The 24,141-nt window shown below is 38.7% G+C and overlaps 1 protein-coding gene across 7 annotated transcripts in view; it reads left to right on the top strand.

Moving 5' to 3' along the window:
* The window catches only part of KATNAL1 (katanin catalytic subunit A1 like 1), a 58,084-nt gene extending 34,253 nt beyond the window's left edge, over nt 1–23,831 (top strand). For all 7 annotated transcript variants that reach the window (XM_006078584.4, XM_025262898.3, XM_025262899.3 and 4 more), the window contains exons 5-11: nt 4,437–4,564; nt 4,954–5,059; nt 8,457–8,615; nt 9,338–9,464; nt 11,486–11,620; nt 18,005–18,131; nt 19,283–23,831. In XM_006078584.4, coding sequence (XP_006078646.2) covers nt 4,437–4,564; nt 4,954–5,059; nt 8,457–8,615; nt 9,338–9,464; nt 11,486–11,620; nt 18,005–18,131; nt 19,283–19,481 — 981 coding nt within the window. In that variant the 3' untranslated portion in view covers nt 19,482–23,831. The remainder of the gene's footprint in view (nt 1–4,436; nt 4,565–4,953; nt 5,060–8,456; nt 8,616–9,337; nt 9,465–11,485; nt 11,621–18,004; nt 18,132–19,282) is intronic.
* Nucleotides 23,832–24,141: the final 310 nt, after the last annotated feature.

The raw sequence follows: 24,141 nt of genomic DNA, 5'->3' as shown, positions 1-24,141 counted from the left end.
GAAGTCGCCTAGTCGTGTCCGATTCTTAGCGACCCCATGGACTGCAGCCCACCAGGCTCCTCCGTCCATGGAATTTTCCAGGCAAGAGTACTGGAGTGGGGTGCCATTGCCTTCTCCGATTTACATGGTAAGAACTATAGAAATGACACACTCTTTAGTTTAATATTTCCCCCATTAGTTTAAGTCTAGACAGTTAACAGAACAAGAAATCAAGTCCCCATTTTGTAATACTTGCTGGTTTCTCTGGTATAAACACTTCCACTATGACTGGATCTAGGCTACCAACACGAGATCACTGAACCCAGAGTTGACATGAGTAGCAGCCTACCATTCTGCAGTGTAAACGCGGTACAAGTACGTAGTGATAGTTTAGTAGTTGGCAGTGAGGAGTTTTGAGTAATTACTTATTCTATTTTTAGTATAATTTATTCTAAGTTTGTATGATTTTTACAAATGGCTGTTTTTCACAGTTGGCTTGAAAAATTCCTGAAAATTTAATAACTGGCTCTTACAAACCAGTAAGAGTCAGCTTGGACTGATTGCATGCAACCTCTGTAACTACCATGTAATCCGTTTAACTATTGCTCAGGGGTCAAAAATAGAGCATTGAGCTCCTCAGAAGCCATACTCATGATCCCTTCTGATCTCTGCCACTTACTGCTTTCCCAAAGAGAACCACTCTTCTGGTTGCAGTTAATCTAGCAGGTTAACTGAAACCACAGCTATTCACTCATATTTGATATTTCCTATTTTAATTGATCTGTTTGTTAAGAAGGATAGTTGTCACCCATTTTGTTGATCTCCCAGTATCACCAAATAAATTATTAATTTTAGTTTCCTAGTTTTTCTTTTTAGTCACCTCACCATTTTGAGTTGAAAAAGATCTAGAATCTTCTTTGGAGTACTTACTTTGTATTCAGGTCTCATCTGTACTATTGAGAAACTTTGGGTGGGAGGGCAAGTGGTTTGACTGACTTTCTACCCACGTATCTTCTGTGAATTGAGAGCCTTGACTTTGCTGCTACAGGCTTTTATTTCCCTGCCTCTCCTTCTTTGTCCAGCCCACCATTTTTCCCATATAGCAACTACAAGGGTCATTTTAACATGTAAATCAGATTCTGTCATTGCCCTTCTTAGCAAGTTTCAAAAATTTCCCCATTTACTTAGAATAAAACCTAAACAGCTCCCCATGGCCTAGAGGGCCCAGTGTGCTGACTTCTGACCATCTTTCCAACCTATTCTTATTTTTAAAAAATACTTTATTTTTATTTTTTTGGCCACACTGCACAGCATTCAGGATCTTAGTTCCCCAACCAGGGATCAAACCTGTGCCCCCTTCAGTGGAATCTAGGAGTCTTAACTAGTGGACTGCCAGGGGAGTCCCCCTCCAGCCTGTTCTTTTTGCTCAGTACCTTTTAACTATACTGACCACTCATTTTTTTCATAGCACTTCACAGTTTATGTGTGTTTGGCGTTTACTTGTTAACTTTCTGCCAGTAATCTAGCCGATAATCTTATTTTCATGCACTGATCTTACACTGAAGGCACAATAGAATGTCTTGGACATAGATAGTCATATATTTATTTTTCTTAAAATCCTATGATTCCTGTTGCTTCCAGACAAGTGTACACCTTTTACTTTCCCTTGATAGTGTTTATTAAATCCTCGCCACCACTTGGATATTCATATTAAAATGACTCTCTGCCTATTTTTTTAATTTTTTTTTTTTTTTGGTAAGTCTCAAATTACAATGTCATATCAAAGCTTGTTAAATCCCAGATATATCAGTTTCTGTTGCATTCTCTGGTTGATTTATTTTTAGAAGAGTTTTAAAAACGATTACAGAGTGTTCACAGTGATATGTTTGAGTGTGACTAGCCTTGGCCCATCTTTATTATAAAATATGATTCTAGGCTGAGCTAATTTTAAATTTGTTGACGTTATCTTTGTTGTGTAGGCACGCCAGAAATTTATTCCTTTTAAGTGTCAATATTGGGATCTGTCATCTGAAGTACAAGAATCTTCCTAAAAATTCAGTTTCATACCATGCTAACCAGAGACAGTAAATTATTCATTTTGGAGTCAAGTTACCAGAGTACTGTTTGGTCATTTACCCAGTGACTTAAAGAACTGGAGCGTCTGCCCACAGGGAGCCATTTAGTTCTCTCTGCACTTAGGATCTAGTTTATGGTTTATCTCAGATGGAGTGTGGTAGGCGAGGTTCATCCCGTTCTCTCTCTTCAGATTGAAGCTCAGGAAATTGATTAGTGTTTGGACCATTTTTCCTTCATTTTTGCCTTAACAGTAACTGTGGGGCTGAAGCTCCGGGGAGGTGCTTGGCTCTGTCTGCTAAAGTAGTTCTAGTGGTTGAACTGTCTCTGGCAGCTGAGCACGTCTCATTTAAAGCTCTTCAGAGCTGAGTAAACGTTGGCAGAACCCCATAGAAGCCATAGCATGTAATTCTTTTTTTTTTTTTTTTCTTCAAGCTAGTGTGTTATTAAATAAAGAATTTGGGGTAAAGTATATTGCTTTAATGACCCTAATGATGCTATTTTAAAAGTTCCTTTTATCTTTGTCATTAGAGTGACTTTATGATGTGGTCCAAGGACGTAACTAGGAAGAAACTCTGAACCCTGAGTGGGTACTTACACTGAGGGAAAAAGCTTTGTAAGCTGCAGTTCAGTGTCCCAAGTCTTTCCTCATCTGCAGCCTCTTAGATCCTTCAGTTCAGTTCAGTTGCTTAGTCATGTCCAACTCTTTGCGACCCCATGAATCGCAGCACGCCAGGCTTCCCTGTCCATCACCAACTCCCAGAGTTCACTCAAACTCCGTCCATCGAGTTGGTGATGCCATCCAGCCATCTCATCCTCTGTCCGTCCCCTTTTCCTCCTGCCCCCAATCCCTCCCAGTATCAGAGTCTTTTCCAGTGAGTCAGCTCTTCACATGAGGTGGCCAAAGTAATGGAGTTTCAGCTTTAGCATCATTCCTTCCAAAGAACACCTAGGGCTGACCTCCTTTAGAATGGACTGGTTGGATCTCCTTGCAGTCCAAGGGACTCTCAAGAGTCTTCTCCAACACCACAGTTCAAAAGCATCAATTCTTCGGTGCTCAGCTTTCTTCACAGTCCAACTCTCACATCCATACATGACCACTGGAAAAACCATAGCCTTGACTAGATGGACCTTAGTTGGCAAAGTAATGTCTCTGCTTTTGAATATGCTATCTAGGTTGGTCATAACTTTCCTTCCGAGGAGTAAGCATCTTTTAATTTCATGGCTGCAGTCACCATCTGCAGTGATTTTGGAGCCCAGAAAAATAAAGTCTGACACTGTTTCCACTGTTTCCCCATCTATTTCCCATGAAGTGATGGGACCAGATGCCATGATCTTCGTTTTCTGAATGTTGAGCTTTAAGCCAACTTTTTCACTCTCCACTTTCACTTTCATCAAGAGGCTTTGTAGTTCCTCTTCACTTTCTGCCATAAGAGTGGTGTCATCTGCATGTCTAAGGTTACTGATATTTCTCCCGGGAATCTTGATTCCAGCTTGTGCTTTTTCCAGCCCAGCATTTCTCAGATCCTTAGGAGGATTAATAGTTCTACCATATGTAACCTACTCTTTTTTTTTTTTAATGAAATATATTTGCTATATAATGTTGTGTTTCAGGTGTATGGATATTTATATATATATATATATATTTTTTTTTTTTTTTTTCCAGATTCTTTTTCCTTATAGGTTACTATAAAACACTGAGTATTGTTCTCTGTGCTAGTAGGTCCTTGTTGATTACCTCTTTTATATATAGTAGTGTGTATATGTTAACCACATCTTCCTAATTGATCCCTTCCTGCCCCTTTAACATGCTTTTAAGCTTTAAAATGACCCAGGCAGGCATGAGGTGGTCTGATGTTGTGAAAAAGCATGAGTTTGGGGCCTCAGGAAGATCTGAGTTAAAATCTATACTCAGATGTTTAGTAATTGTGAACTTGATTAACTTTCTGAGCCCCAGTTCCTTATCTGTAAAAACAGGGTAATAATACAACCTTACCTTTAGGGTTGTTGTCTTAAACGAGATAATGTTTTTGAGATTTCTTGCTGGGCAGTAGGTTTTCAGTAAGTTGGTTTTTTCTTCCTCTGTATTAATGCTTGAAATATTTTCTAGTAGTGGCAGAAATCCCTAGCAACCCCAAATTTAGAGATATCAAGGTCGTTTAGTCTTAATGTGCACCTGTCCCCTCAAGAATGTAAATTTGAAGTGTCTCCTAAGGTTGGCCAGTTCATCTATTGCTGATGAATTAAAAAGGGGAGGATGGCCTTGGGGGTAATTAGAAAACACTATTTAAAAAAAAAAGAATAAGCCATTTTAAATAGTTCCACTGCAGTATTTTGAAGGCTTAATGATTGTTATTGATATTTTTTTTTACACCTGTCCCCAGGGAAGGAAAAATATGCAAGATGGTACAAGTGATGGTGAAATTCCAAAATTTGATGGTGCTGCATATGATAAGGACCTGGTGGAAGCCCTTGAGAGAGACATCGTCTCCAGGAACCCAAGTGTTCACTGGTGAGTCTGTTACGTTCTTGAATCACAGCTGCGGAGAAGGCTGTAGGTTGGCTTGGTGTGTCTTGTCTTGCTATCCATTCACCTCCTGATTATGATTTCACCCATAATATGAGTGTGCAGACTTGGCAGAACAATTGTTCTTTCAGAATACAGCCAAGACATTTTCATGTTAATTTGATGTTGACTTAACCAACAAAGGTTGTTAATTGAATAATGTCTTGATTTATAACTGTAGTATGTTTTCACTGATGATTTTATACAGTAAAAATTAGAATACTGTTCTCCCTATAAGAATAATTTCCTAAGTGAAAAACAATTCAAAGAGCTGCTAATGACCATAAATCAAAGGTGACCCCAAATAAGCATGAAACGTGGCTGTTCTTCCAAAGGGATGACATAGCAGATCTGGAAGAAGCTAAGAAGTTGCTGAGGGAAGCTGTCGTCCTTCCCATGTGGATGCCTGACTTTTTCAAAGGGATTAGAAGGCCGTGGAAGGTGAGAATTTATTAAAATAATATAGGCATAAAACTGCAGCTTGCATGATAAAGAAAGCCAGCATTGTTGTTTCCTTATGCATTTATTAACATGGTCTGTAAAGGTCGGGGGAGGCTGGTATGTACCTCAGGTACCTGGATAAGGATTTGTGGTTGAGATGCTGCCTCTGCCTGGCAGAAGAGGGGTTGGGAGTGTTGATGCTGTCATCTTTAAAGTCACTTCCCTCAGGGGCGCTGAGCTGGAGACGAATTTTAAGAATTTTCCAGGTGTCTGTTTCTGTAATGGAAAGTTAGCAAGCAAATTAAATAGTAATAGTACATAGTCATAGAATAAGTGTTTGATCAAATAAATATCTTTTTAAAAGCTGACCTGTTTCTCAGTAATTAATTATTTTGATCACTTCATCTAGGCCAGGTATAAATTCTCAGAGGTAATGAGAATGTTTAGATCTTTCTAGCTTGCCCTGTGCTTTGTAGTCTAAAGCCTGCCCAGGACTCGCGCCTCCCAAGTTCGGTGCTTTCACTCCAGTGTATTAAAAAAGCCCTTCCAACAGCTGCTGCCTGAACTGTTTTTGGTCTTAGCCATAGGCAGAGTCTTGCTTTGCTCTGACTGGCAGAATGAAATAAAAGCATGATCTTGCTTTGCCCCTTCTAGATTAGCTGGAAGGTCTTTTATGTTCTCAATACCTCCTCCTCGTTTGTGCCCAAAAGGAGAAAGGAGGAGAAATTGTGTTTATATCATGGCATTTTGCTTGCCTCTCACAACTTAAAAGCTTCTATAGACTGTTTGTTATCAGTTCAGTTCAGTTCAGCCGCTCAGTCGCATCCGACTCTTTGCAACCCCGTGGATTGCAGCACACCAGGCCTCCGTCTCCATCGCCAGATTGTGGAGTTTACTCAAACTCATGTCCATTGAGTTGGTGATGCCATCCAACCATCTCATCCTTGGTCGTCCCCTTCTCCTCCTGCCTTCAGTCTTTCCCAGCATCAGGGTCTTTTCCAGTGAGTTAGCTCTTCGCATCAGGTGGCCAAAGTATTGGAGTTTCAGGTTCAACATCAGTCCTTCCATTGAATATTCAGGACTTATCTCCTTTAGGATGGACTGGTTGGATTCCTTGCAGTCCAAGGGACTTTCAAGAATCTTCTCTAACGCCACAGTTCAAGGTGCTTGGCTTTCTTAATAGTCCAACTCTCACATCCATACTACTGAAAATCCCAGAGCTTTGACTAGACGGACCTTTGTTGGCAAAGTAGTGTCTCTGTTTTTAATATGCTGTCTAGCTTAGTCATAACTTTCCTTCCAAGGAGTAAGCGTCTTTTAATTTCATGGCTACAATCACCATCTGCAGTGATTTTGGAGCTCAAAAAAAATAAAGTCAGCCACTGTTTCCCCATCTATTTGCCATGAAGTGATGGGACTGGATGCCATGATCTTAGTTTTCTGAATGTTGAGCTTTAAGCCAACTTTTTCACTCTCCTCTTTCACTTTCCTCAAGAGGCTGTTTAGTTCTTTTTCACTTTCTGCCATAGGGTGGTGTCATCTGCATATCCAAGATTATTGATATTTTTCCTGGCGATCTTGAGTCCAGCTTGTGCTTGTAATATCTATTTGTTATAGATATCTATTTGTTTTAGATATAGATATCTATTTGTTACAGATATTACTAATTTAGGGAACTTAGTACCATAAATTTCCCCCTTTATAATAACTTTAAAAATAATGTTTAAAAGAAATACTAAGGCCTTCATAAAATAGGTATTTAAAGGGGTTTTAAAACACCTGGAATGGTAGGTGTATCCTCCCTAGCATGACAAGTCCTGTGTCCTAAAACCAGCCTGGGGAGGAATAGTTTCAGGGAGAAGGGAATGAATGGGTATTGGCATCAAAGGTCAGAGGGAGAAGAGAAGCTGTGAGTTAAAAAGTGACCATTGGGTTAGTCAGGTATTTTTAGTGAAGCAGTGGAGGCAGAAGTCAGACTGTAGCTCATGAAGAAACAGTAAGCATAAAACATTTCTTTAAGAAGCTTGGTCAGGAAGGGAGAGGGAGAGGTAGATAGTCATTAGAGCATTTGTAGGGTCAAGTGAAGGATTTCATTTTTCAAATAAACAGGAGAGGAGATACAGGAAAGAGAGGAGACAGTTGAAGGGGTAACATCACGAGGAGGTGACGTGTTTGAATGCTGTCCTGTATCTGTGAGCTATGTTTGTGCACAGATGCTGACACTGGAAATCATCTGGTCATGGCCATGTTAATGACATTATGAGAACTGGGAGGGCATTAAGAGGACAGTGGAAAGAGAAACAGGGCCTTTTTTGTAGCTGTGCCTATACTATTAGTTGTCTTTACAGTTTTTGAAATGTTAGTCTCACGTATAGTTAAAGGTTTCTTCAAAGCAAAAAAAATTTTTTTATAAAACTAGTGTTTTAAATCGTACTGATCCCTCGTTGTCCTGGGTATCAAAATTCCATAGCTAGAAGCAGGTTTGGACAGTTTCTAAATTTAGAGTTTATGAAACTTTGCTATGCACATAGTTTTCAACGTTTAACTCCTCTAAAGCTTATTAACAAATGGCTCAGAATTCATCTTAAGATCACCAACTATTATGCCAAAAAAATGTAGTGTTAAGTATATATCTTAACTCTCACTGAAAGTGTTAGAAGAAAATGGTAAGTATTTAAAAATCTTCTAGTCTAAAGGACTGGAAGATTAGTGTTCTTGGATAATTTGTACTCCTCAATTTATTTTTATAGAATACTTCTGTTTATTTGCTTTCAAAGGTGAGAAATAACTAAAATTTAGATTTTAGTCTATATTTGGCTTTTTCATTACTAACAGTGTTTTATGTAAACTATTAACTGTCCAGCACAGTTAAAATGATAGCTAATTTGATTGTTTGAATCACCACTAGATTTTAGCTGCTTTATAAGCTGATAAATGGATCTTTATTTCTGATCTAAATTATATATTATGTGTTGTGAAGGATAGGTTTTGTGCCTAAGGAGGGCAAAGGATATATAATTCTGCTCCATGTGATAGAAAATGTCATCTATTTTCATTGCTTAAACAGAGCAGTCAGTCTTAAGCTGTGCCCAAGACCATCCATGTTTGTCTTCTGCCAGGGCCTCTCCAGATGTCCCAGGCAATTCCTTGTTGTCTGGGCCCATTGTTAGCCCAGCTCTGAGTACCTCTGATACCTTTGAGGCATTCTGTGAAGTAATTCGTCATTTTAGTTTTTCCTGTCTATAAAATGAAACGTGTCAAATGCACCATGATTTTACTGTGACAGTTGAACTTCTCTTTTGATGGGAAGAGGTTCGTGTACATTATTAGCTGATGATATTTTATAAGAAAGCATTTTAATCTAATAAATCACTTAATACATCTTTTGAAATTTCAGGGAGTGCTGATGGTTGGGCCCCCAGGCACTGGTAAGACCATGCTGGCTAAAGCCGTGGCCACCGAGTGCGGCACAACCTTCTTTAATGTCTCCTCTTCCACACTGACGTCTAAATATAGAGGCGAATCTGAGAAGTTGGTTCGTCTGTTGTTTGAAATGGTGAGTGATGATATGTTTGGGTTTCAGAGTCCCATTTGTTATAGGCACATGGTATCCCTGTAACCTAGATCCATTCACCTAGGTATCTTTTTAAAAAAGGTCAAGTGTAGTTGTTTCAGAGTTCTTGACGCTAGTTAAGACATGAGGTGGTGAGTTTTGTGGAGTGGCTCTTGTGTCTTCAGCTTGCATTCCTCTCTGAGGTTGAAGCCCCCTGGCATCCCATCCAGGGAGGGTGGAAGAGACTTTGGAAATGTGTGTAGTTTGGAGGATATTTCTGGCTCTGTAATGAGTGGGTTGAGCAGAAGTATATTTTAATATATATTTTGAAAACCAGTTAGGAATTGATCTACCATTAAAGTTTGTTCCTTTTCATAAACATTTGCAATAGTTACTTAGGAATGTATATTTGAGGATACATTGATGATTTATCTTTAGGAGCATTTTGTATTATGGAAGTTTTCAAACACAGAAGTAGAAAGATAGGACCATGAATCCTTGTGTATCTGTCACCTGACTTCACCAACCGTATAACTTACCTTTTATTTTTAGGATTTTCCTTTTCCTGATATGATTAACATATCAGTAACCAAAGAGTGGCATTAAAGCAATGAGAAATTTCTGCTCTTGTTTACTGTTGTTTTAGATGGAGGAAAATGGCATTTTAGAAATTCAGTTTATATTATGAGCTCATTAAATGATTTCTTTCAAATATTTTCACAAAGGCTAGGTTTTATGCCCCCACCACGATCTTCATTGATGAGATAGATTCTATCTGCAGTCGAAGAGGAACCTCTGATGAACATGAGGCAAGTCGCAGAGTCAAGTCTGAGCTGCTCATTCAGATGGATGGTAATTGATAATTAATGCCTCAAAACTATTGTAGTTCCCTTTTTGAATTTTGTGTAGATTGATTTTTTGGAAATTCTCAGTGAATGGACCAGAAGGCCCTGGAGTTTATTTGTAGTCATTTGTTCATCCACCCAGTTGTTCATTTCTTCATGCACTCAGAAGGCGTCTGCTGCATACTTGTACCGTTTCAGGTTCTGAGGTTACAAAGAAAAGGAATGTCATGCCCTTCAAGGGGCTTACTGTTTAGAGATGTGGTCCAGGGTCCCAGAGGTCTTTAAAACTCCTAAAAGGTGTGCAAATGCTGAACTACTTTCATAATAATATCAAGATGTTGCTTACTTTTTTCACTCTCGTTCTCTTGTAAGTAAAACAGTGGAGACTTTCAGAGGGTATAAGACATGTGGAATATCACAGTAGGTGAAAGGCTGAAGCAGATATGAGAATCCACCTCTTCTCTGTTGAGTCAAACATTAGAGAGATTTGCAGAAATGCAAAAAAAAAAAAAAAAAACACCAGCCTTCTTACTAATTCTTTTTGGTTTTAAAAAACAGTTATTTTTCATAAACTATGTTAACTATGTTAATAAATAATGTATTTTTTATTGTTAAAATGAATTAATATTTTTTAAGTCTCAGTATTAGTTTTTAATAATAAGTGTTGAATATTCATATACTCCACACACACAAAAACTCTATGAGGCTCAGTAATCTTTAAAGGTGTAAAAAGGATTCTGGGACCAAAAAGTTTGAGAACCACTGTTCTAGTTGAGAAGCAGGCACTTCATAGACAATTACAATATATCGCTAGTACTGTAGTAGAACTGAACTCTGAGTGTAGTGAAAACACAATAGGAGGGGTACCACCCGGACAAAGGGAATCATAGAAGGGAATAGCCAAGGGGCTTTGAAGTATTGGTAGAAGTTATTCAGATTAAGAAGGAAAGGCTTTGGGGAGCCATTGGAGGAAGAGAGTAATGGGCCCAGAGCTGCTCTTTAGAGATATGTGACTCTGATTGCCAGGCACTGTAAGAGGTATAAAATAATTGAGTACTAGGAGGCCCTTCCCTCAGTGAGTTTACCATTTTTGTGTCTGTCGAAGTATAAAAGAAAGGAATGTCTGTGTTGTATTTTTTTTGCAAGGAGGAATGTGGAGGAAAACACAAAAACATTTAAAAATATCACCAAATACAAATTTAGTAGCTGAATTTTATTGCTGGGTATTTGTGACCATTAGTTGGACAGCTTAACTCTTTATAATAATGATTGAAATAAGAGTTTAGTAATTTATTAAGAAAATACCATTGAATTAAGTTGTTTTAAATCTACTACTTTGTTATATCAGACTCAAAATTCATATCGATAAAGTTTGTGAGTTTTTGATAATTTTTTTTGTTTATTCTCCAGAGTTTCCATTCTGTAAACCTGGTTTTTTGTTCTAAAATTTTAATTCTGAGAAGATAAACCCTGTGTCCATATATTTGGTTTTGTGTAAAAAGAAATGGTTATTTTCAGTAGCAATTGATTATTACATTCATTCTGAAATTTCTTGTTTATTTTTTCTCAGTCACATATATTAGAAGGACAAAATTATTGCAGTATAATGTCTCTCAAAATTATGATTGCATGCTATTATTAAATAAATGTGAACCCTATTCTGTTCTCCTTTCTCGAGAAAAACAGAGTAATAACTAAAAAATTCATGATTAAAAAAAAATAAAGTAGTAAAACAGCATAATCTCCCTTGCCTCCTCTTTGTAGAGGAAAAACACACAAAAAGATTACAGAAAAAAATTAGATTTTCTTATTGGATTAGACTTCTGCAGTAGACTGTGGGAATTCTTCTACCTCTTTGTCTCCTCTGTGGATCTGTCTGGTTTCTGACACCACACAGGTGAGAAGGACCACATCATGTTTGTCACTGAGCCTCCCACCAAGTCTATAGCTGATGCTTAGAAGTACTGGTTGAATGAAAGAATAAGGGACTGTAAGAAAAATGCTCTTCTTTACCCTTGTTGTCCATAGGAGTAGGAGGAGCTTTGGAGAATGATGATCCTTCCAAAATGGTCATGGTATTGGCTGCCACTAATTTCCCATGGGACATTGATGAAGCATTGCGGAGGAGATTAGAAAAAAGGATATATATACCTCTGCCAACAGGTGTGATGCCTTCCTTCTACTCTATTTTGATCTTTCTTTTACTCCTTGTTACCTTTCTCTGTTTCTCTAAGTCTTCATTCTGTTGGCATTCTGCTTATAGAAGTTTATAAATAACCAATTTGCTATTTTTGGAGACAGAGGCTACAGTGAAGTTTCTACATTCAGGGCGGTGTTGTTTTTTTCCCCCATGGAACATGCTTTATTTTATTTAATACTAATACAACCCTGTTAGGTAGGGAATGTTGATCCCACTTCACAGGTGACCAGTGTTCCCAAGGTCCCAGACCCAGGTGTAATAATAGCTGATATTTGTGTGCTTATACTGTGCTCTCTGCTGTCTTAGCTCCTCGATGTACTTACCCAGTACTCCTGTGTGAGAGAAAATATATAATTAGAAAGATAATTGATGACAGAATTTTATAAACTGCTGAGGAAAGCTTAGCTTGGGGGGAAAGATACTAGTTGATGGTACAAAGGCAGAGATTCAGCTTTCTTTGAAATATTGGAGAACATTGACATGGCTGACTGTTGAGATTTTTTTTTCTAAACTTATTTTCCTGTATGAAAAGGTTATGTCCATCGTGGGTAATGACTTTTAGGTGCTTCTCTTTGCTTATTACTAGTCTGAATGTGTGTACCTCGTGACCATAGAACTGGAGAAATTGCTTTCTCCTAAAGGGCTCCCAAACAAATAATCATAATCAGAACTCCACTATTTCTAACTTCTTTCATCTGTGTTAATTAATTTCACAGGTGTTTATTTAGCTCTTTGCTATTTGAAGGACATTTATTATTAGGTATTGTGTCAATATAATGTGTGACCCTTGTCCTTAGAGAGTTCCTGTATGGTTGGAAGGGAGCCATGCACCTACCCAGTTTAACTGCAGTGAAACCAGGGAACACGTGATACTGGGGTTGCCCATAGTCTTTTGGGTGGAAATGAAGAATAGTAAATTCTGACCGAGGTGCTGAGGGGAGACTTCATGGAGGAAGTTGCATTTTTCACTGAATTTCCATAGAGAGGGTTGGAAACAGAGGCATGGCTGCTTGAAAATGAGTAGACAGCTATTGTGGGATAATCTGGTGGGATAGAAGGGTGTTGAAGAATCTGATGGGTAAAGGGTATGGAAGAGACAGAACTATAAAGAAATGTGGGAAGACAATAGGCCTGAAAGAACGGTTTAGAAATCTAGAGTAAAAGGAATGGAAAGAAAAGTAGATTTAGAAAGTTAAAAAAATTGAAGGACATTTTATGAACAAAATCTATGCCATGAAAAGACGTTTTTAGTTGGAAAAAGCAAGAAGTACAGGAATGAAAATAGATAAAACAAGAAAAGCCACCCAAAAAGGCATATTGTAAGATACGTAATTTACATAAAGAAATATGCAGATTTATTTTAGATTGAGAGGCAATTAGAACTTGATGGCAAGGAAAGGCAGTGGATGGGTTACTCTTGCCATTGCAAACAGTCTTGTTTTACTCACAGAGTCTGTGGATCAGGAATTTGGATAGGGCACCGCAGGGATGCTGTGTGTGTCCCCTCATGTCTGGGGTCACAGCTGGAAGGTCAGCAGAGGAGGTGACTCCACGCCGAAGCCTGACTTGTCTGGAGTGTCTCCACCTGGGGCAGAGGCCTGGGGCCTCAGGTGGAGCACCTCTGTGTGTTACTTGGGGTTATTCCACGTGGCCTGGGCTTGTTCAGGCATGGCGGCCTCAGCTGATCACGTTTCATACATGGTAGCTCAGGGCCTCAGGTGTGATTGTTCCACTGGGAAAGGTAGACAGTGAGGTTTTTTTTGAGCTGGCCGTAGAGGTCAGGTAGTGTCATCTCTTGGTACCCTGGGTAGAAGCATTTACAAGTCCACCCATTTTCAGGTGGAGGGGAATGAGACCACCAGTGGGTGGGGATGGACACCACGTTGTAGAAGTGCATGTAGATGAGAGGCTGTCACACCATCTTGGTGACTACCGTCTGCCGTGGTCAACAGGAGGAGGAAGTCAGGTAACAGGCTCGGGTGGAGCTTGGCCGCTCACTGAGTACTTGATGCATCTGAATGACGGCAGCAACCTCCTGTCAGCCTGACGACCGCCTTTCTCCAGCACCTTCATTTAGTTATGCTTTGCTTTTAGACTCACCTCCCTAAACCACCAGGGCATCACAGAGTCTCTTAGACTTCAAATGATTCTTATTTCCTATCACATCAGGGTTAGAGTGCTTCTTTTAAGCTCTCTTTTCAATACCTTATCTTTCTTTTTTGTGTCTGTTTGCATTTCTTAGTATTCTGTTGTACTTTTCTACTTACATTTTTTTCACGCATGCTTCTTTCTACTCTCATGTCACGGTTTACAGTGTTCTCATTTCCCAGGGTGTTTTCTCTCTTCCTTTCTATTTAAATTTTATTGGTTTTTCTGAGTCAATGAAAACACACCAGTTCTTTGAGGTCTTCTTTGCCCTGGCCTGTCTCCCTGTGTGGGCTCCACTCCCTTGGCCGTTTCCTCTATGTTGTCCATCTCGCAGTTGGTCCTTTATAGAAGGGCTCTGGCTTTCTCTGTCTCCCTCTAGTCCTGTTTGTTGATTGACTGGGGGTGGTGGGACAATGACCACTTACTGCGTGCTGCCTATGGGCTGCGCCTTTCAGGTGTTAGCTCATGGCGCGGGGCTCGTGAGGTCGATTCTCTTCTCACCTTTCCTCGTGAGAGCCTGAAGCCCCGAGGGTTAGGTGTCCTCCCAGGGCAGCAGAGCTGGATGTGTGCCCGGCCCCGGAGCACATGCTGGTTACCCGCCGTGCTGGACGGCCTCGGGTACTCAGGAAGAATTGTTACTACAAGTGTGTGATCCATCTGACAGTGTTTATTTAAATTTCAAATGTGTACTAACTTGGTCATGTAGCGTTAACAGTTCTTTATGGTGTTGTTGCCACATTAACCCCTCATTAAATCCTTTCACAATGTCATTAAGTATCATTAATTCAGTTTTATAGAGGTGATAAATCCTACTTAGACTCTTCTAACAAATCATGGATAGAATCAGTGTCAAAAGTTACTTTCCCCACGTCATGGTCACTGGGGGAGAGGAGTGTGCTGCCTACTGAGCTTCAGTCCTACAAGGCCTTCACGTAGGAGCAGGCTTAGGCCCCAGAGTTCCTTGAAGTTGGCTGTTGGGAGTTTTATTTCTGTGGAAGAACACGTTAGGTTAAACTCAGTGTTTTAAGTTCTTAGGACAGGCCACAGTAAAACATTCTGATTTACAAACACGGTGATGTTCTAGTACTGGGACTAAAAGAGCAAAGTGATGTTCATTCACTAACATCCACCTGCTGTGTGTGGAATGCTACCAACTGCATTGGAGCCTAGAGTTTCAACTTAAGAATTTAGCGGGGACACAGTTCAGCCCATAATATCCATTATGTGGTCATACCACAATTACCCATCATGTTATTTGATGGCTGTTAATGCTTATTTCCAGGTTTAGGCTGCTCTGAGCATTCTTCTATGTGCTGTAGTGATGCCAGTGCCTAAGTTTCCTTAGGCCATGATGGAGCATTCCGTCCTAGGAGCGAATTGCTGGGTCGTGTAACATAGCTGAAACATCAGTAGATAAATCCAGTCTGTCTTCCAAAGTGGTCGCTCTACATCAGTGTCTCTTTTGCTGTCTCGTATACATGGTTATTGTTACCATTTTTCTAAATTCCATATATATGTGTTAGTATACTGTATTGGTGTTTTTCTTTCTGGATTATAGAACAGTCTTTTGGACTCTGTGGGAGAGGGAGAGGGTGGGATGATTTGGGAGAATGGCATTGAAACATGTATAACATCATATATTAAATGAGTCGCCAGTCCAGGTTCGATGCACGATACTGGATGCTTGGGGCTGGTGCACTGGGACGACCCAGAGGGATGGTATGGGGAGGGAGGAGGGTTCAGGATGGGGAACACATATATACCTGTGGCGGATTCATTTTGATATATGGCAAAACCAATACAATATTGTAAAGTTAAAAAATAAAATTAAATTAAAAAAACAAAGTGGTTGCTCTAGTGTACACTCCTCCCAGCAGCATGTGAGAGTTCCCATAGTGTACATTTCTCCGCCGCTTAGTCTTGTCAGACTTCTAAATGTGTACCAGTGCTTATTGTGGTTTACTTTGTCTTTCCTTTACTATTAAGGAATTTGAACATCTTTTCCTTTACTGATTGGCCATTTGAATTTTGTGATATATGTGTTCAAGTTTTTTGCCCATTTTTCTGTTAGGTGGTCTGACTTTTTCTTACTGATTTGTAGGAATTCTTTAACTATTTTAGATATAAGTTTTTTGTTTCATCTGTTGTATTTCTCAAACTCTGTAGATTGTGTGTTTTCACTGGGTTTATAAGCCATGTCTTTTGATGAACAGGAGTTCCTGGTTTTAATATGGTCAGTTTATTAGTCTTTTTGTTTGTAATCGATTTATTTTATGGCTTATGAATACTTACTCCAAAGTCATTAGGGTAGATTCCTGCTTTATCTTCTGAAATGCTTATGAATTTGCATCTTATATTTAGATCAGTAATACATCTGGCACTGATTTTTATGTATGGTGAGGTATGACCCAATTTCATTTTTTTCCTTCTGTGAATAGTCACTTCTGGTGTCATTTATTGAAAAGATGCCTTTTCCTCCCACTGCCTGAATCAGGTGTCCACACTGTATGCCCTGCTCTGCTTCTGGGCTTCCCATTCTCTATCCTGGATCTGTTCGTCTGCCTCTGCAAGAGTGTTACAGAGATTTGAATCTTATTGCTCTGTAGTAGGGGAGAAGGCAATGGCACCCCACTCCAGTACTCGTGCATGGAAAATCCCATGGACAGAGGAGCCTGGTGGGTTGCAGTCCATGGGGTCACTAGAGGTCAGACACGACTGAGCGACTTCACTTTCACTTTTCACTTTCATGCATTGGAGAAGGAAATGGCAACCCACTCCAGTGTTCTTGCCTGGAGAATCCCAGGGACGGGGGAGCCTGTGGGCTGCTGTCTATGGGGTCACACAGAGTCGGACACGACTGACGTGACTTAGCAGCAGCAGCAGCAGCTCTGTAGTAGAGCAGTTCCTCCCACCTTGCCTTTTTTCTTCCAGAGTGTCTTGGTTATTCTTGGTTCTTTCCATTAACATTTTCATATCTATCTGCCTGTCAGGTTCAAACGTACCTGATGGAGTGTTTTATTGGAATGCCTTAACTCTGTAAGATCATCTGGGGGAGAACTGTCAGTGTCGTGAAAGACGGCACAAACAGAACAACACTGGGGAACTGTTTTAGACTGAAGAAAATTAAAGAGACAATAACTTAATGCCATCTGTAATTTAGGTCTTTAAGAAAGGAATGAAAGCCTGGGCCAAATGTGGACATTTCAGTCTGGATTGTGTATTAGATAATCCTCACATACCGGTGTTAAATTTCCTGCTTAGTGAGATGATTGTATGGATACCTTTGTTCCTAGGAGACACTGCTGAGTAATTTAAGGTACAGTGTTGTGATGCCTGTAGCTCCTCACAGTTGATAAGGTAGGGGAGTAGAGGAGAAGGCAAGGGGGTGATAACTGGGTGACAGCTGGGGGATCTAAAGAAAAGGTAGATGGTGTTCACTGAGTCTGTTTTTACTTGAAATTTTTAAATTTTCAAAATAAAAATTGAGAGAATTAAATTTCATTTTGCCTATTAGAAAATAATAGAGAGCCACATCTGAACTAATTTTCCATCATCTTAGTGTGCTGTATTAAGCAGATTTGCCACAAAAACTGGTGGTAAAACAGCAGGATGGTTCTGGCTTACTTCATACACATTTTCAGTCTCATTGGAACAACGAATGTCTGGGAGCTGGCTCTCTATTAAAAAAATATATTAATCAGCGTTTTGTGCCAATTGCTAATTTCTAGGAAAAGAAAACTAGATTAAAAAAAAAATACTGATTAGAGTTCTAGAAAGCTTTTCCTGTGTCGTACTAGAAGATGAGCAAAGTAACTCAGGAGTTATACTCCATGCGCTCTAGTTTCATAAAACTAGGCTAAGTACATTTTTGTTTTTACAAAAGCATTTCTGGTGCTAGAATACTAATGTTTTTATTTTTCATAAAGGGTCTCAAACCCTTTGTTCTCATGGCAAGTGTCTTCACAATCTTGTAGGAAAACTCCAAGTTTTGTTTCAGTTATTAGTCATTGCAGCTAAGGCCCACAGGAAGTTACATGATTCCAGGTCATGGGGTAAATCAGTATTATCTGTAGACTCAGAGTTATTTACTCTTCTTTGCATTAGACTCTGTTTCTTTTCCTGAATGTTAATAGATGATTTCTTAACAAAATGGTTTGTAAAGTAAAATATCTAACAGTAGCAAAAAAATCTTTTAATAGCAAAAGGAAGAACTGAGCTTCTGAAAATTAATCTTCGTGAAGTTGAGCTGGATCCATATATTCAACTGGAAGATATAGCAGAGAAGATTGAGGGGTACTCTGGTGCTGATATAACTAACGTTTGCAGGTATTTTTTTTTTTAATGGTCTGTGACCTTTTTGTATTAGTTGTTTTCTGTGACACTTCACTGGTCATTGTTAGATGAATAGTTATATAACAATATGTTCACCTTGTACCTTTGATTTTTAAGAAATTGTTTTGCCTAACTTGGTAATAATAACTTCAACAACCTGAGATTAATTTAGCCCTAAATTGGAGCCTCACTACATCAACATAAAATAATATCATTTAGTTTGGGTTGGCATTATTTTACTACACACAGATGAAGAAAAGTGATCAATTATATATATATATATATATGTAAATATCCCTTTCAGTTTAGTAACATAACTTTTAGACAGTTCACATCACTCAAGAGGATTTTTTTTTAGTACTTAACTTTCCTGACAACACTTAAATTGACATCAGTAAAAACCATGATATCTATGTTACTCATTTTTTCTACGATTACCTTTCTGTGTGCATCTAAGTTTAGTGGCACTCTGTAAGCTCGTAACAGCTTCTACTATTGCTATAGTAAAATGTATAAAAATGTGAAATTTTGATTGGCTTGGCTGCCCGTTAGCTATCTTGTGAGCAGTCATTGTCTACTTAACCTGCATAATTATTTACAAGTGATCAAGAATAGAGTTGAAAATAGGATCTGGAGAAGCCAGATTTTACTTCTTCACTTGCCCACCAATATTCCCTGTGGGGAATTCCATATCTACTGTTTGTACATGTATTCATGCTCCAGGGAGAAAGGTTCTTGACTTTTCTTCCTCTGCTTAGATTGTAGACAAACTGGCATAAGATTTAAGTTATCCTAACATTATCCTTATATTTATTTCCAAGTCCGCAATTCCGTATTTCATAATTCCCCTTCAGTTTCCTAGATTTCTGGGCTGTCTGTGAAGAGCAAGTGAGGGAAAAGAAAATTCAGCACCATCTGAGCCCAACCTAGACTTTTAGGATTCACCAACAGTCCCTTTTATGGTTAAATCCTTAGCACCCTGTCTTCACCTTTCCTGAACCCTCAGAATGTCTCTGAAGTGGAAAATTCTGAGTGGCATCATAAAAACATGTAAAAATGATCTTTTGAATGTGTTCCCTTAACTTTATCATAATAGATGAAACATTCACAACAGTAAATTCTCACTGATCCTGGTATGTTTTTAGGGATGCATCCTTAATGGCCATGAGACGGCGAATCAACGGTCTCAGTCCAGAAGAGATCCGTGCACTCTCTAAAGAGGAGCTTCAGATGCCCGTGACCAGAGGAGACTTTGAATTGGCTCTTAAGAAAATCGCAAAGTCTGTCTCTGCAGCAGACTTAGAGAAATATGAAAAGTGGATGGTAGAATTTGGATCTGCTTGAATTTCTGTCAGCTCTTTCATTTCTGGTATTTTTGTCTATAAAATGTGAAGAAATTCCAGCAATTTAAAAAAAAAAAAAACAGGTTTGGAACTTTTCATTGGAGAGATTTTTCTCTGAAAGGAAAACAATTTAAAACCACAAAGAGTATACATGTAGTTGAGAAATAAGAAAAGCCTACACAGAGAGCCTGACATTCACATATCCATGCGTTACGATTGCACACCCGCACCAGAGCACGGAGGGCTGAAGAAAGTGACCCATGTGCTGTTGTAGAAACTTGTTTACAGAACATCTAGAAGGAACTGTGTTTCTGACTTTGCATTTTTTTTCCTCTTCTTTGCTCTGAACATGAAGGACCTGTTTCTGTTGACTTTTAGCGTCAGAACAGGGTTTGTGTCAGAACTGTTGTGAAGAGTGATAGTTTTGGAATAAATAATGAATCTGCTAGTTAAACCTTCAGCATTCAACCACTACTGTTAGAGGCTGTTATACCGTTTGAATGTTTACCTTCCCTTCCCTCACCATTTCCTCCACTAGCTATTTAATCACTTATTGAGCTTTGTGGGGGTGTATAGCTTCATGCTTTGTGGTTTTTGAATCATCTTGCCAGGTGGCTCCTCTGGTCTGGAGTATTTTTGCTGGCAGTACTTCATATTGGAAGGGCGGGAAAAGTATCATGTTTGCATAAGACCTTCCTCTTCGTTCTAGACTTCTGAGTTTGTTTTCACTCTTCTTTCAATAAGTTCAACAGATCAACCCTTGCTCTAACATTGTTTTTTGCTGAATTTGCCTTTCGTATTCTAAATAAATGCTTTGGTATTCTAAACAAGTCCACTCTCTTGTGGCTAATGCAAAACAAAGCAAACTCTTTATGGTTTCTGGACAGCTTGTTTATTAACAAAACAGCATCGTGCGTAATGAATGATGTTCAGTTGAACATTTAGAAACCGTTCCTTGTCTAGGTTGAGTGCTTGTATGCACACTAAGGTTAGGTTAGAAATCTGCCTTGCTCATTCACTTCAGCAGGAATTAGACAAGAAGGAGGCCAGAAAAAGAGAGGCTGTGTATCTAGTTATGAGTAGCCGAATGTTAGTTTTTAAAAATTGTTATTTTGACTGGGCAACCTATGCTTTGATAGTCAAGCTTTAAAAAAATTGTATTGGATGGTATCCTGAATTTTCAATTTTAGACAGTAGCTAATAGTTTAACTAAAAATAATACAGCTTTTTTCACAGTTGAAGATAACTTAGCAGCTTGCTTAGGAGCTTTGCCCTACTAAGAACTATGTAATTTTTAGATAAGTCTGACTCTGACCTGCAGTATTCATCTGATGCTTTAAATCGCCCTCCCCCTTTCCTCTGAGGCATAGATTAGAAGAATTAAAATCATGAGATATCATGATTTTAATTGAATTAGTTCATCTTAATTCCTTTTATTCATGAACTTTTAAAAATAAATAATCCCACTAACATAATCTTGCAGACTATTGCCAGCCAGTAGCTAATTTTTTTCATGAAGTCCAAGGGGTCATGGTTAAAACCTGTGTTTTGATTGCCAAAAATTTTGTATATGCTAGTTGATTAGTTAGACCATATTTCTAGATTTTATGTTATTTGTCTTGGCTTCTGTTTCAATTTTTCCTGACTTCTTCATGCATAATAACATAATAATTGTGGTTTTTTAAAAAACTGTCAGTTGGTTAGTTCCTGGGAGCTTGTCTTCACTGTGTTCCGTCAGTCGTGTGTGCTTTTTCACTTCCCTGGTTTTTCTGTAGAGGATGGTGAATGCTCGGTATGTCTTAACCCCTTAAAGGATCCTGGCTCTAGCTAATGAAAATGAAAGGCACAGTAACCTGTGTGTGCTTTGGAAAGATTATATATGAAAGTTTTTCTCTCTTCAAATTTGCTTTAAAATTAGAACTGGAATCCATTTGCTTGAACAATACAACTGTTATAGACCTGGCTGTTTACAAGAACCATTTTTGCCATTTCCCAAGCTACATGTTTATTGTGAACATGTACACATGGAATCGTGGAGAACCTGTAAACCTGTTACATGTTTATTGCAAACATTTTGCTTGGATAATTCCTTTGTTTTTAGAAGGAAATTAATATTCATGAAATGTGCCACACAAATGGCTGAAACCTTCTATAAATCCAAGTAGAAAGTAGATGTTGGCGTCCCAAATTTTGTCTTCTAGTCAGCAGCATCGTCAGCAGTCCAGAATGACCAGATACGTGTTGGGCTTGGACCTCTGCCTCCAAAAATGCCAGGACAGCTTGGAAGAAGTAGCATGCTATGTTCTAGCTGCCTGTGGGGGCTTTGTTTGGGCTCTGGAGATTGCACTTTTTATGATGTGATATTTGACTGTCAAAAAGTAGGCTGAAATCACTAATTATTCAAAAAAATGAGCAAGTGTCTGGTGAATCTACTGTAAACAAACATATAGCTGCTACACCAGGAAAAATACACCGCCCAGATTTTCAATATAATTGTCACTCTTCCACTTCGCTACATGTAGGCTGACTCTTTGAAACATGACATTATTGATGCTGTAGGTTTTGAACAGCTTGAGTTTGAATTCCTTCCTGGGAGGTTTCTGTATACGCTGCTGAATCCATGATGAGAATCATAGATCAGCTGACACTGTTCTGTTTTTACTCTCCTGACCCCAAGGACTTAGAGGTCCAGTGAAGGACAAAGCAGGCATTTGCTTGTCCTGTGGGCTTTGGCTCCTTCTGGGTTGTTTTGATCATTGAGTCTTGGCTTTATAGATTCCCACACTTAGTTTCTCTTGCAAACAGTAAGTCACCTTAGGGTATTTCCTGTGTGATAGGCATAGAATGCTAAGGGTAATTGCTGGCCTTTTCCAAGAAAGGGCCGCTTTAACCCCATAAGGAAGCAATGGTAATCATTCTTTTAACATTCGTTTTGTATCTTCTGTTCCATAACTGTTTTGATTGTATAGATTTGTTTATATACTATATATACTACTTACTTTGTGATGTACATAATATTTATGTGAATTTAAAAATCTGTCACAATAGAAAAGGGTAGGAATTACAGTTGGAAGGCATATTGGAGGAATTCAGATATTTAAACCCCAAATGTTTTAGTCTCATTGCTGCTAACTTTTTTTTCAGAAAAAGCTAAAACCACATTATAATTACTGTGTTTACTTGTTTATACTTTTAAATTAGGCTTTTTATACTTATTTATTTAATTTTTTAGGACATTTGCTTTTAATGTTGTTTTCTCTTGTGGAAACGATATGAATATTTAAAAAATAAAGCCCCTAAGTAACACTTATGTTTTTAAACATTCACAAATTGACAATAATTTTTTGCATTTTTATTAGTTTTTTTTTTTTTGCTCTGAATAACTCTTTAACTTGAGGGATATTTCTAAATTTCCAGTTGACTTGTTAATAAAAACAGGAAAAATATGAAGGTAATGTCATCAGATTTAGTTTTTTATTTTCCCTTTCTCATTTTTTGATTGATTTTATTATATATATATAAATAACCTAGATTCTGCTTTGTCGCCAGCAGTGTGTATGTTTCTGGAAATTTGGCACAACAAATAGGGAATTAATATGGAGGTTTTCCTCCTATGAAAGGACTCTGATTTTATGGTCAAAATTATAAGACACACTTTTGTTCTGCAAGCTCTGAAATGACTAAATATTACCCTTTGGAAAACCTGAGTCTTTGCACATGTCATTTCCGGAGTCTACCTCAGTTCAGCAAGCTTAGTTTCACGTGGGAATGAACTGAACCATGTTGAAATTCAGGTCATCATCTAGGCAGATTTGTTTTTTGAATCGCTTTCCTTCTCTCTCCTCTCTCACTCACTTTTTTTTTTTTAACACTGAAAGTTTAATTGAAGATGCTGGTGGTTCTTCCTCTGGCAAAGTCACACCCTCCAGTTGAAGCCTCTGTGAATATCTACATTAGTCTTCCCGCCTCTGTCACGGCGGCTTCCCCACCAGTGCACACTCGTGTGGCAAGGACCTAGCCCTTGCTGTACAAGGGCCTGAGTGCTTCGTGACGACACAGAGGTGGGCATGCGACACGTCCATTCACACGGCAGCGACTGATGCCCTCGGTTAAGGCTGTGCAGACACAGCGTCCAGTAAGATCGCTCTGTGCTGTGACCATTGGTGTTCTGTTAAGATTTTTGTTGCAGTGTCTGTGTCCCAGTGTTTTGAACCTAACTTAAAAAGATGTTTCCAAATTGTACTTATTAGATGTGCTTTTCCTTACATTTTGTGTGGCCACATTGCTAGTTTCACGAGCTGAGCTGTGTCTGTGCATAGAGTGTAATTTGGTAATAAATTTCTAGAGCGTGGCTTGTCGGTGTTTTCTTTGTGGTTCATGTTTGATCTACAGTCTCTAGTCCACTTATTGCCACCAGTGGGAGTAACAAATCCCTCGCAACAAGGGATGACTTTTTCCAGAGTTTTAGTTCTTACAAAATCACATATTGTAAACCCATTATTTTGTGTTTGCCATGCATTATGCTAATAACTTCAGGCTTGATACAGGTAAGATAAGAATGGCTTTTCAGTTAATTTTCTTTTAACAAATACATTTATCTTCCTTGTGTGGGACCATTTTGCAAAGTGGGTGTTCCATAAGGTGAATTTTCTGGGTGTCTA

The sequence above is a fragment of the Bubalus bubalis genome, chromosome 13, assembly GCF_019923935.1.
Source record: "Bubalus bubalis isolate 160015118507 breed Murrah chromosome 13, NDDB_SH_1, whole genome shotgun sequence".
NCBI classification, from domain to species: Eukaryota; Metazoa; Chordata; class Mammalia; order Artiodactyla; family Bovidae; genus Bubalus; species Bubalus bubalis.
This window is presented reverse-complemented; position numbering and strand designations above follow the sequence as displayed.